The sequence below is a fragment of the Orcinus orca genome, chromosome 16, assembly GCF_937001465.1.
Source record: "Orcinus orca chromosome 16, mOrcOrc1.1, whole genome shotgun sequence".
NCBI classification, from domain to species: domain Eukaryota; kingdom Metazoa; phylum Chordata; class Mammalia; order Artiodactyla; family Delphinidae; genus Orcinus; species Orcinus orca.
In genome coordinates this window covers 24,729,264-24,741,995 of record NC_064574.1, presented here as the reverse complement: position 1 = coordinate 24,741,995, position 12,732 = coordinate 24,729,264, and the positions used below count along the sequence as shown (strand labels likewise).

General features: G+C 37.0%; 1 protein-coding gene and 1 non-coding gene across 8 annotated transcripts in view; one reads left to right on the top strand and one right to left on the bottom strand.

Moving 5' to 3' along the window:
- Positions 1-12,732, bottom strand: part of TRPC4AP (transient receptor potential cation channel subfamily C member 4 associated protein) — a 102,915-nt gene that overhangs the window by 54,495 nt on the left and 35,688 nt on the right. For all 7 annotated transcript variants that reach the window (XM_049698894.1, XM_049698893.1, XM_049698892.1 and 4 more), the window contains exon 2: positions 396-524. Coding sequence is in view for 6 of the 7 variants with exons in the window: in XM_049698893.1 (XP_049554850.1) it covers positions 396-524 (129 nt within the window). In the remaining variant the exon portion in view is untranslated. The remainder of the gene's footprint in view (positions 1-395; positions 525-12,732) is intronic.
- LOC117202519 (small nucleolar RNA SNORA11) lies at positions 11,847-11,975 on the top strand. The gene has a single exon (XR_004484941.1). It is a non-coding gene; the product is annotated as a small nucleolar RNA SNORA11 (small nucleolar RNA).

The window sequence follows — 12,732 nt, the reverse complement described above, 5'->3', positions numbered from 1 at the left end:
TCATCTTTATATGCTAGTCATAATTATCAACAGCCACAAGGCTACTTCTTGAACCTTCAGCAAAATGGGATCTTTTAAATCCTGTTGAAAAGGAAGGTAACCTAATCCCAGGGCACAGGCCTCCTTAAATTAAGCAAGCACTGATACAAAACAAATGTGAATAAAACCCAAAAGTATATACACAGGAAACTTAATGGTGATTATCTCTGGATGGTGGGGGATTATTGGGGATTTTTATTTTCTTGTTTGCACTTTTTCTGAACTTCCCAAATTTTCTATAGCTTATGCAATAAAAACAGACTATTTTAAAAAGTAAGCGGAAGAAGAGAAAAAAATCAGACATCTTGTATCATCTGGAGACCCTGAATGCAGTCCCTCCAAGTCCCCTAAGTTACCTTGAGGATGTTCTGGCACTCAATGAAGTCACTGTGGAGGTGGCTGGTTGCATACAGCTTAAGGAGCAGCTGAGGAATTCCACTCCATTTGGACTGTTTGTCCCTCTCCGTCAAAAAAGTTTCAGTGAACTGTGAGGCAAAAGAAAAAAAAAAAAAAAAGAGGAAAAGTTTACTGGTGAGGAAAGAACTACTAGCATATACAGCTAAAGAGAGCAGCTGGCTCCCAAACCCACACAGGACAAATAATTCAAAGGTCTTTCTAGAAACGTTCAGAAGTTCCCCAACAGCCTGCAAGATAAAAGTCCAGCTCCTTGCTCATGATACACACCCTTCCTATTCTATCACCTACTTTCCTCTCTAGCTTTATCTCTTTCCCAGTGCCCGCTCTAGGCTCCAGATGTACATGTTCTCTCTCTATGCCTCTCTGCACATGCTTTTCCCCTGCCTACAGAGCTGTGTACCTGTATATATGGTATGCCACCTGTGTGGGGAGAAAATAAACCTAAGGTCGGGGCAAGGTGGGTAATTATTTACACACACCCATATACAGTTGACCCTTAAACACAGGTTTGAACTGCGTGGGTCCTCTTATATATGGGATTTTTTTCAATAGTAAATACTACAGTACTACACAATCCACGATTGGTTGAATCCACAGGTGCAGGGAAACTGCAGGTATGGAGGGCCGACTCAAAGCTATACAAGAATTTTCAACTGTGGAGGGTCAGTGCCCCGACCCCCTGTATTGTTCAAGGGTGAACTCTACCGCCACAGAACATCTTTGGATGTCTTTTCTATCTGGAAAGCTCCTTCTCCTCCCTGCCTTTTCTACCCAGAAAGCTCTTTCTCCTAAATGCAAGCCAAAAAACCAGACATTTTCCTTGATAGGCCTTCCCCTCTCTCCTTTCTAAGAGTCTGGGGCCTTATCTAACATTTATCATATTGTATCATAATTACTGGCTCATTTGTCCCCCCTCCTGTAGACCACAAGCTCCTTCAGAGTAGGTACCAAGCTGTGTTTATTGTGCACACCTTCTTTCTCTCAAAGAATACCAGACACAGATCAGACACTCAGTAAATGTGTGAAGGCATGAGCAATAGCCTAGTCTAATGACAGGTTCATTAATCAATATGGCAGTGTCTACTTTGGGGACACAGCATTATCAGGTGCCAGAAGTCAAATTATTTTCATGTACACTTGTCCCTCAATTAGATCAAAAGTTCACTGTAATTTATTACAGGACATGCACATCTTCAATAACATCTTAGCCTATCCGGACGCATATCAGTCCTATGACCTTGAGCAAGTCCCATTATTCTTCCTGAGCTTGTTTTCTTAGATTGTAAAAATAAGATAATACAGGGGTAATGGGAGGTAATGAGATGTTTGTGAAAGTAATTTGTATTAGGGTGAACCATAGGAAATTACCACTTCCGTAGGTCTAAATGATTATCAGAAATTTTATATACTTCAAGCAAGCTCAAATCAAGGCAAGCCCCAGAACTATGAAAAAACATCTTTCCCTTCCTTGAAAGGAAAGAAAGAGAAGACGATAATGGTTTCACGGGACTCAGCAAAAGCAGTGCTTACAGACAAATTTATAGTTAGAAACATTTATATTAAAAAGGAGAGAGGATCTCAGATGATCTTATCTTCCACAATAAGAAACTAGGAGAAAAAAGGAATAAACCAAACCCAAAGCAAGCACAAGGAAATTAAAAAGATCATTGCAAAAATAAGTGATATAGAGAAAAGAAAAATAACAGAGAATAATCAACAAAATCAAATTTGGTTCTTTGAAAAACCAACAATATTGAAAATAGTTACAGTGACCAACTCACACTGACTCAACTATATTCAGGAATGTAAGAGGGGACAATACTACCAATTTTAAGGAAATAAAAAGGTTTACAAGGAAGTACTAGGAGCAACTGTATGCCAACAAACTACATAACTTAGATGAAATATACAGATTCCCAGAAAGACACAAACAACAGAAACTGACTCAAGAAGAAACAGAAAATCTGACATACCTACAACAATTAAAGAGATCAAATTAGTAATTTAATAGGAAAGGAAGAAAGGGAGGGAGGGAGCAAGTAAGGAAGGAAAGAAACTACCCACAAAGAAAAGCCCAAGTCCAGATGCTTCACTGGTAAATTCTACTGAACATTTAAAGAGAAATTAGCAAATACTTCACAGACTCTTCCATAAAACAGAAGAGGAGGGAACAGGTCCCAACTCATTCTATGAGGCTACTATTATCCTGATACCAAAACCAAAGACATTAAAAGAAAACTTATAGAACAATATCTCTGATGAATATAAACACAAAAACGCCCAGCAAAATAGCTGATCCTTGAACAACATGGGGGTTAGGGGTGACAACTGCCCATACAGTTGAATTTTACAATCAGCCCTGTATAAACGGTTCCACATCCACAGATTCAACCGCAGATCATGTAGTACTGCAGTTAAGTATTTATTGAAAACAATCCACGTATAAGTGGACTCATGGAATTCAAACCTATTGTTCAAGGATCAGCTGTGCCAGCAAACCAAGTCCAACAATATGTAAAAAGGATTATACAACAGACAAAGCAAGATGCATGTCAGGAATGCAAGGTTGGGTCAAACATGAAAACTAATCAATGTAATCAATCTGATAAAGGGCGTTAATCAAAATTCCACAGCTACCATCATAATTAATGGTGAAAGCCTGAAAGGCAAATATATTGTAAAGGCTGAGGATCAACCACTTAAATAAGCTATATGAAAATTAAAAGACAAAAAACTGTAAAGTCAACTGTAACTATAATAAACAATAAAGGGATAAACATAAAGATATAAAACTATGACATCAAAAACAAAATGTGAGGGAGAGGAGTAAAAAAATGCAGATCTTTTAGAATGCATTTGAACTTACATGACTATTAGTTTAAAACAAGTCAATACAGTTAAAAGTCAACATATATGAATGTCATAGTAACCACAAATCAAAACCTAAAATAGATACACAAACACTAGAGAAAAAGGAACATAAGCATGCCACTAAAGAAAATCGTCAAACCACAAAGGAAGAAACTAAAAGAAGAAAAAGAGAACAGAGGAGAACTACAAAAACAACCAGAAAACAAGTAACAATAGGGACTTCCCTGGTGGTGCAGTGGTTAAGAATCTGCCTGCCATTGCAGGGGACACAGGTTCAATCCCTGATCTGGGAAAATCCCACATGCTGCGGAGCAACTAAGCCCATGCGCCACAACCACTGAGCCTGAGATCTAGAGCACACACACCACAACTACTGAAGCCCACGTGCCAAGAGCCTGTGCTCTGAAACAAGAGAAGCCACTGCAGTGAGAGGCCCGCGCACTGCAACAAAGAGTAGCCTCTGCTCACCGCAACTTGAGAAAAGCCTACATGCAGCAACGAAGACCCAACGTGGCCAAAAATAAATAAATTTTTTTAAAAAAGGAAAGAAGGCCCTGATCGTTTAAAAAAAAAAGTAACAATAAGTACATACAAGGCAATAAGTACATACCTATCAATAATCATTTTAAATGTCAATGGACTAAATGCTCCAATCAAAAGACATAGGGTGACTGACTGGATAAAAAACCAAGACCCATCTATATGTTGCTTATAAAAGACTCATTTCAGAGCTAAAAACACACCTGAAAGTGAGGGGATGGAAAAAGACATTTCATGCAAACGGAAATAACAAGAAAGAATACTCATATCAGACAAAATAGACTTTAAAGCAAAGTATATAACAAAAAAAGAAGGGCATTATATAATAGTAAAGGAATCAACAGAAGAGAGAATATAACACTCATTTACATATATTCACTTAATACAGAAGAACCTAAATACATAAAGCAAACATTAACAAACATAAAAGGAGAAGTTGACAATAACACAATAACAGTAGGGGATTTAACACCCCACTTACATCAACAGACAGATCACTGACACAGAAAATCAATAATGAAACAGTGGTCTTAAATAACACATTAGACCAGTTGTACTTAATAGGTATCTACAGGACAGTCCACCCAAAAAAAGAACATACATTCTTTTCAAGTGCACATGGAACATTCTCCAGGAAAGACCACATGCTAGGCCACAAAACTAGTCTCAACAAATTTAAGTGCATAGATAATTATGTCAAGCATTTTTTCTGACCACAACAGTATGAAACTGGAAACCAATTACAAGAAAAATGGGGAAAAAACACAAACAGGTGGAGACTAAAATAAACTACCAAAAACCAATGGGTCACTGAAGAAATCAAAGAGGAAATCAGAAAATACCCAAAGAATGAAAATGGAAACACAACATTCTAAAATCTGAGATGCAGCAAAAGCAGTTCTAAGAAGGGAGTTTATAGTGATACAGGCCTATATCAAGAAACAAAACAAAAATCTCAAATAAAGAACCTAACCTACTATCTAAAGGAATTAGAAAGAAGAACAAACAAAGCCCAAAGTCGCAGAAGGAAGGAAATAATAAAAATCAGAGAGGAAATATATAAGAGAAACCAAAAAAAAAAAAAAAATAGAAAAGATCAATGAAACCAAGATCTAGTTTTTTTTTAAGATAAAACAAAACTGTTAAGCCTTTAGCCAGAAAGAGAGAGGACCCAAATAAACAAAATAAGAAATGAAAGAGGAGAAATAACAACTGATATCAGAGATACAAAAAAATCACAAGCGAATATTATGATCAGTTATGTGCCAACAAGTTGGACAACCTAGAAGAAATGGACAAATTTCTAGAAACATACAACCTTCCAATACTGAATCAGGAAGAAACAGACAATCTGAACAGCTTGATCACTAATAGTGTAACTAAATTTGAAATTTAAAAAACTTCCAGCAAACAGAAGTCCAGGACCAGACAGCTTCACAGGAGAATTCTACCAAACATATAAAGAAGAAATAATACCTATACTCAAACTATTCCAAAAAATTGGAGAGGATGGAACACTCCCAAATTCCTTCTACCAGGCCACCATTACCCTGATATCAAAACCAAAGACACTACAAAACAAAATTACAGGCCAATATTTCTGATGAATATAGATGCAAAAATCCTCAACAAAATACTAGCAAACCAAATTCAGCAATATATAAAAGTGATCATACATCATGATAAAGTGAGATTTATTCCTGAGATGCAAGGATGGTTCAATATCTGCAAATCAATCAGTGATACACCACATTAACAAAAGAAAAGGATAAAAAGTCACATGATCGTCTCAATAGATACAGAAAAAGCATTTCACAAAATTCAACATACATTCATGATAAAAACTCTTGTCAAAGTTGGTAATACAGAGAACATATCTCAACATAATAAAGGTCATTTATGACAAACCCACAGCTAACATCATACTCAACAGTGGAAAGCTGAGAGATTGTCTTCTGAAATCAGGAAAAAGACAAGGATGCCACTCTTGCTACTTCTATTTAATGTAGTATTGGAAGCCATACCCACAGCAATCAGACAAGAAATAAAAGGCATCCAGAGTGGAAGGAAAGAAGTAAAACTGTCACTATTTGCAGATGACATGACACGATATATAGAAAACCCTAAAATTTCCACCAAAAAACTATTAGAATAAATGAATTCAATAAAGTTGCAGAACACAAGATTAACATACAGAAATCTGTTGCTTTTATATACACTAATAATGAACTATCAGAAAGAGAAAACAATCGCACTTAAAATCATACCAAAAAGAATACCTAGAAATAAACTTAACCAAGGAGATAAAAGACACATACTCGGAAAACTATAAAACACTTATGAAGGAAATTAAGGTTGATACATAGAAATGGAAAGATATCCTGTGTTCTTAGATTAGAATGATATTGTTAAAATGTCCATACATCCAAAGCAATCTACAGATTTAATGCAATCCCTATCAAAATACCCATGGCATTTTTCACAGAACTAGAACAAATTCCTAAAATTTATATGGAACCACAAAAGACCTTGTATTCCCACAGCAATCCTGAGGAAAAAAGAACAAAGCTGGAGATAACACGATCCCTGATTTGGGACTATAGTACAAAACCACAGTAACCAAAACTGCACAGTACTGGCACATACATGCAGACATACAGATCAGTGGAACAGAATAGAGAGCCCAGAAATAAACCCCCACACTTATGGTCAATTAATTTACAACAAAGGAAAAAAGAATATATAATAAGAAAAGACAGTCTCTTCCATAAGTGGTGTTGGGAAAACTGTACAGCTACGTGATAAACAATGAAATCTGTAACAAACACTGTAAAACAACTATACTTCAATAAAATAAATTTTTAAAAAATTTGAACATTTTCTCACACCATATAAAAAATAAACTCAAATGGATTAAAGACCTAAATGTAAGACTGGAAACCATAAAACCCCTAGAAGAGAACACAGACAGAACACACGTTGACATAAATCATAGCAGTATGTTTTTGTACCAGTCTCCTAAGGCAAAAGAAACAAAAGCAAAAATAAATAAATGGGACCTGATCAAACTTAAAAGCCTTTGCACAGCAAAGGAAACCATCAACAACATGAAAAGGCATAACCTACTGAATGGGAGAAAATATCTGCAAATATATGACTGATAAGGTATTAATATCTAAAATATATAAACAGTTCATACTACTCAAATCAAAAATACAAACAACCCAATTAGCAGAAACTAGCTTAACATTGTAAGTCAACTATACTTTAAGAGAATAGAGGAAAAAAATATAAACAACCCAATTTAAAAATGGGTGGAAGACCTAAATAGACATTTTTTTCAAAGAAGACTAAACATGGCCAAGAGGCACATGAAAAGATGCTCAACATTGCTAATCATCAGAGAAATGCAATACAAAACCACAGTAAGATATCAGTTCACAGGAGGATGCGGAGAAAAGGGAACCCTAGAACACTGTTGGTGGGAATGTAAATTGTTTCAGTCAGTACAGAGAACAGTATAGAGATTCCTCAAAAAACTGGAAACAGAATTACTGCATGATACAACAATTCCACTATTGGCTGTATATCTGAGGAAAACGAAAATAGTAATTCAAAAAGAAACATGCACCCCAATGTTCATAGCAGCACTATTTACAATAGCCAAGAAATGGAAGCAACCTAAGCGTCCATCAACAGACGAATGGATAAAGAATATGTGGTATATATATATACAACAGAATACAAGGTTGCAGGATACAAAATAAATATACAACATGCTCAGCAATAAAAAAGGATGAAAGGACCTAGAAGGTATTATGCTTAGTGAACTAAGTCAGACAGAGAAAAACAAATACTGTATATTATCACTCATATGTGGAATCTAAAAAATAAAACGAATGAATATAACAAAACAGAAACAGACTGAGATACTGTGAACTAGTGGTTACCAGTGGAAAGAGGGGAGGGGCAATAAGAGATACAAACTACTATGTATAAAATAAATAAGCAACAAGGATATTTTGTATAGAACAGGGAAATATAGCCATTATTTTACAGTCACTTTAAACAGAGTATAATCCATAAAAATACTGAATCACTATGTTGTACACCTGAAACAATATGATACTGTAAATCAACTACACTTCAATTAAAAAAAGAAAAAGAAAAACTGGGGAAATCTGAATAAAGTATGGACAAAAGTTCAGGACCAGATGGCTTCAGAGGTGAATTCTATCAAACATTTAGAGAAGAGTTAACACCTATCCTTCTCAAACTCTTCCAAAAAACTGCAGATGGAGGAATACTCCCAAACTCATTCTATGAGGCCACCATCACCCTGATACCAAAACCAGACAAAGATATGACAAAAAAAGAAAATTACAGACCAATATCATCGATGAACATAGATGCAAGAATCCTCAACAAAATACCAGCAAACAGAAACCAACAACACATTAAAAACATCATACACTGGACTTCCCTGGTGGCGCAGTGGTTAAGAATCCGCCTGCCAATGCAGGGGACGTGGGATCGAGCCCTGGTCTGGGAACATCCCACATGTCGCGGAGCAACTAAGCCCACGCGCCACAACTACTGAGCCTGCACTCTAGAGCCTGCAAGCCACAACTACTGAGCCACACTACTGAAGCCCGCACACCCAGAGCCCATGCTAACAAGAGAAGCCATCAGAATCAGAAGCCCACGCACTGCATGAAGAGTAGCCTCCACTCGCTGCAACTAGAGAAAGCCCACACACAGCAATGAAGACCCAACGCAGCCAATAAATAAACAAATAAATAAATTTATATACATATATATAAAAAGATCATACACCATGATCAAGTGGGATTTATCGCAAGGATGCAAGGATTCTTCAACATGTGCAAAACAATGTGATACACCATATTAAAAATTAAAGGAAAAAAGCATATGATCACCTCAACAGATGCAGAAAAAGATTCTGACAAAATCCAACACCCATTTATGATAAAAACTCTCCAGAAAGTGGTCATAGAGGGAACCTACCTCAACATAATAAAGGCAATATATGACAAACCCACAGCAAACATCATTCTGGTGATGGTGTGGGTGAAAAACTGAAAGCATTTCCTCTAAGATCAGGAACAAGACACGGATGTCCACTCTGGCCACTATTATTCAACACAGTTGGAAGTCCTAGCCACAGGAATCAGAAAGGAAAAAGAAATAAAAGGAATACAAATTGGAAAAGAAAAAGTAAAACTGTCACTGTTTGCAGATGACATGATACCATCCATAGAAAATCATAAAGATGTCACCAGAAAACTATTACAACTAATCAATGAATTTGGTAAGGTTGCAGGATACAAAATTAATGCACAGAAATATCTTGCATTCCTATACACTAACAACAAAAGATCAGAAAGAGAAATTAAGGAAACACTCCCATTTACCACTGCAACAAAAAGAATAAAATACCTAGAAATAAACCTACCTAAGGAGGCAAAAGACCTGTACTCAGAAAACTATAAAACACTGATGAAAGAAATCAAAGATGACACAAACAAATGGAGAGATATACCATGTTCCTGGATTGGAAGAATCAATATTGTGAAAATGACTATACTAACCAAAGGAATCTACAGATTCAATGCAATCCCTATCAAATTACCAATGGCATTTTTCACAGAATTAGGACAAAAAATCATACAACTTGTACGGAAACACAAAAAAGACCCCGAATAGCCGAAGCAATCTTCAGAAAGAAAAACGGAGCTGAAGGAATCAGGCTCCCCAACTTCAGACTATACTACAAAGCTACAGTAATCAAGACAGTATGGTACTGGCACAAAAACAAATATAGATCAATGGTACAGGATAGAAAGCCCAGAGATAAACCCACACATGTATAGTCACCTAATCTATGACAAAGGAGGCAAGAATATACAATGGAAACAAGACAGCCTCTTCAATAAATGTGCTGGGAAAAATGGACAACTACATGTAAAAGAATGAAATTAGAATACTCCCTAACACCATACACAAAAATAAACACGAAATGGATTAAAGACCTAAATGTAGGACGAGACACTATAAAACTCTTAGAGGAAAACATAGGAAAAACACTCAATAATGTAAAACACAGCAAGATCTTTTATGACCCACCTCCTAGAGTAATGAAAATAAAAACAAAGATAAGCAAATGGGACCTAATTAAACTTAAAAGCTTTTGCACAGCAAAGGAAACCATAAACAAGATGAAAAGACAACTCACAGAATGGGAGAAAATATTTGCAAACGAAGCAACAGACAAAGGATTAACCTCCAAAATATACAAACAGCTCATGCAGCTCAATATCAAAAAAAAAACACAAACAACCCAATCAAAAAATGGGCAGAAGACCTAAATAGACATTTCAGCAAAGAAGGCATACAGATGGCCAAGAGGCACATTAAAAGATGCTCAACATCACTATTAGAGAAATGCAAATCAAGACTACAATGAGGTATCACCTCACACTGGTCAGAATGGCCCATCAAAAAATCTACAAACAATAAATGCTGGAGAGGGTGCAGAGAAACGGAACCCTCTTGCACCGTTGGTGGGAATGTAAATTGATATAGCCACTGTGGAGAACAGTATGGAAGTTCCTTAAAAAGCTAAAAATAGAACTACCATATGACCCAGCAATCCCACTACTGGGCATATACCCTGAGAAAACCATAATTCAGAAAGACACATGTACCCCAATGTTTACTGCAGCACTATTTACAATAGCCAGGACATGAAACAACCTAAATGTCCATCGAAAGATGAATGGGTGAAGAAGATGTGGTACACATATATAACAGAATATTACTCAGCCATAAAAAGAAATGAAATTGGGTCATTTGTAGAGATGTGGATGGACCTAGAGTCTGTCATACAGAGTGAAGTAAATCAGAAAGAGTAAAACACATATATATGGAATCTAGGAAAATGGTACAGATGAACCTATTTGCAGGGCAGGAATAGAAACGTCGACCTAGAGAACGGACGTGTGGACATGGGGGGGAAGGGGAGGCAGGATGAATTGGGAGATTAGGTTTGACATAAATACACTATCATGTGTAAAACAGATAGCTAGTGGGAACCTGCTATAGCACAGGGAGCTCAGCTCGGTGCTCTCTGATGACCTAGATGGATGGGTTCGGGGTGGGGGTGGGAGGTCCAAGAGGGAGGGGATATATGTATACATATAGCTGATTCACTTCACTGTACAGCGGAAACTAACACAACATTGCAAAGCAATTATACTCCAATAAAAATTTTTTTTAATAAAAAATAAAACGAATGAATATAACAAAACAGAAACAGACTCACAGATACTGAGAACAAACTAGTGGTTACCAGTGGAAAGAGGGGAGAGACAATAAGAGATACAAACTACTATGTATAAAATAAATAAGCAACAAGGATATTTTGTACAGCACAGGGAAATATAGCCATTATTTTATAGTAACTTTAAATCGAGTATAATCCATAAAAATACTGAATCACTATGTTGTACACCTGAAACAATATGATATTGTAAATCAACTATACTTCAAGTAAAAAAAGAAAAGAAAAATTGGGGATATCTGAATAAAGTATGGACTCTACTTTTAAAAAAACTGAAAGCCTGAATGAGTTCCCAAAATGATCAAGAAAATGACACATACGTTAACCCTCACCACTTCTATTTAACATTGTACTAGAGATTCTAGCCAGAGCAACAAGGCAAGAAAAAGAAATAAGGGCATGCAGATTGAAAAGGAATTTGTAAAATGATATTTACAGATGCTATCATCTTGTATATAGAATATACTAACGAACCCCTACACACACACACACACAATTAGAGCTAATAAATAAGTTCAGCAAGATTGCAGGATACGAAATCAATATAGAAAAATCACCTGAATTTCTATACACCTGCAATGAAGAATCCAAAAGTAAAAATAAGAAAGCAATCCCATGGGTGTGCTCAGAGCAGGGGTCTGAAGAAATGGCTCATCTGTTTACAACACACCCAACAGGAACCTGGGTTCACTGTGACAAGGGGCACAAAACTTGTGGCCTTCCTATGAACAAATACCCAATATGTATCCCCCTGCACTTTTACGTGGCTACCAGGCAGGACCAGTGGGACAGGGCTCAGTACTGGAAGGAAATCTACAGTTTTTTGTTTTTTTTTTTTTTTGGTGGTACACGGGCCTCTCACCGTTGTGGCCTCTCCCACTGCGGAACACAGCCTCTGGACGTGCAGGCCCAGCGGCCATGGCTCACGGGCCCAGCCACTCCACGGCATGTGGGATCCTCCCGGACCGGGGCACGAACCCGTGTCCCCTGCATCGGCAGGCAGACTCTCAACCACTGCGCCACCAGGGAAGCCCGGAAATCTACAGTATTTAGTGGGGGAGTTTGCCACCTAGAGCCTGTCTGGTCTATGCACGGGTGGGCCATGAGTGGTCTTATAGGCATTAGGGCTTTGAACCCCTATCTTCAAGGAAAAAAGAAAAATAGATTCCAACTATATGCCATCCTGAAAAAGGCAAAACAATGGAGACAATAAAAAGATCAATGGTTGCCAGGAGTTTGGGGGGAGAGGGGAGATGAATACACAGAGTACAGATGTTTTTATGAGTGGTGAAAATACTTTGTATGACATTATAATGATTTTATGTCACCATACTTTTGTCCAAACCCATAGAACGTGCAACACTATTCACTTCATTATAGTGAACCCTAAGATGAACTAGGAACTTTGGTGATTATGATGTGTCAGGGCAGTTCAGCCTTGGTTAAAAAAAAAAAGTCTTAAAAAGAATTAACACACAGGGTAGACGTTTTTGGCAAAATTT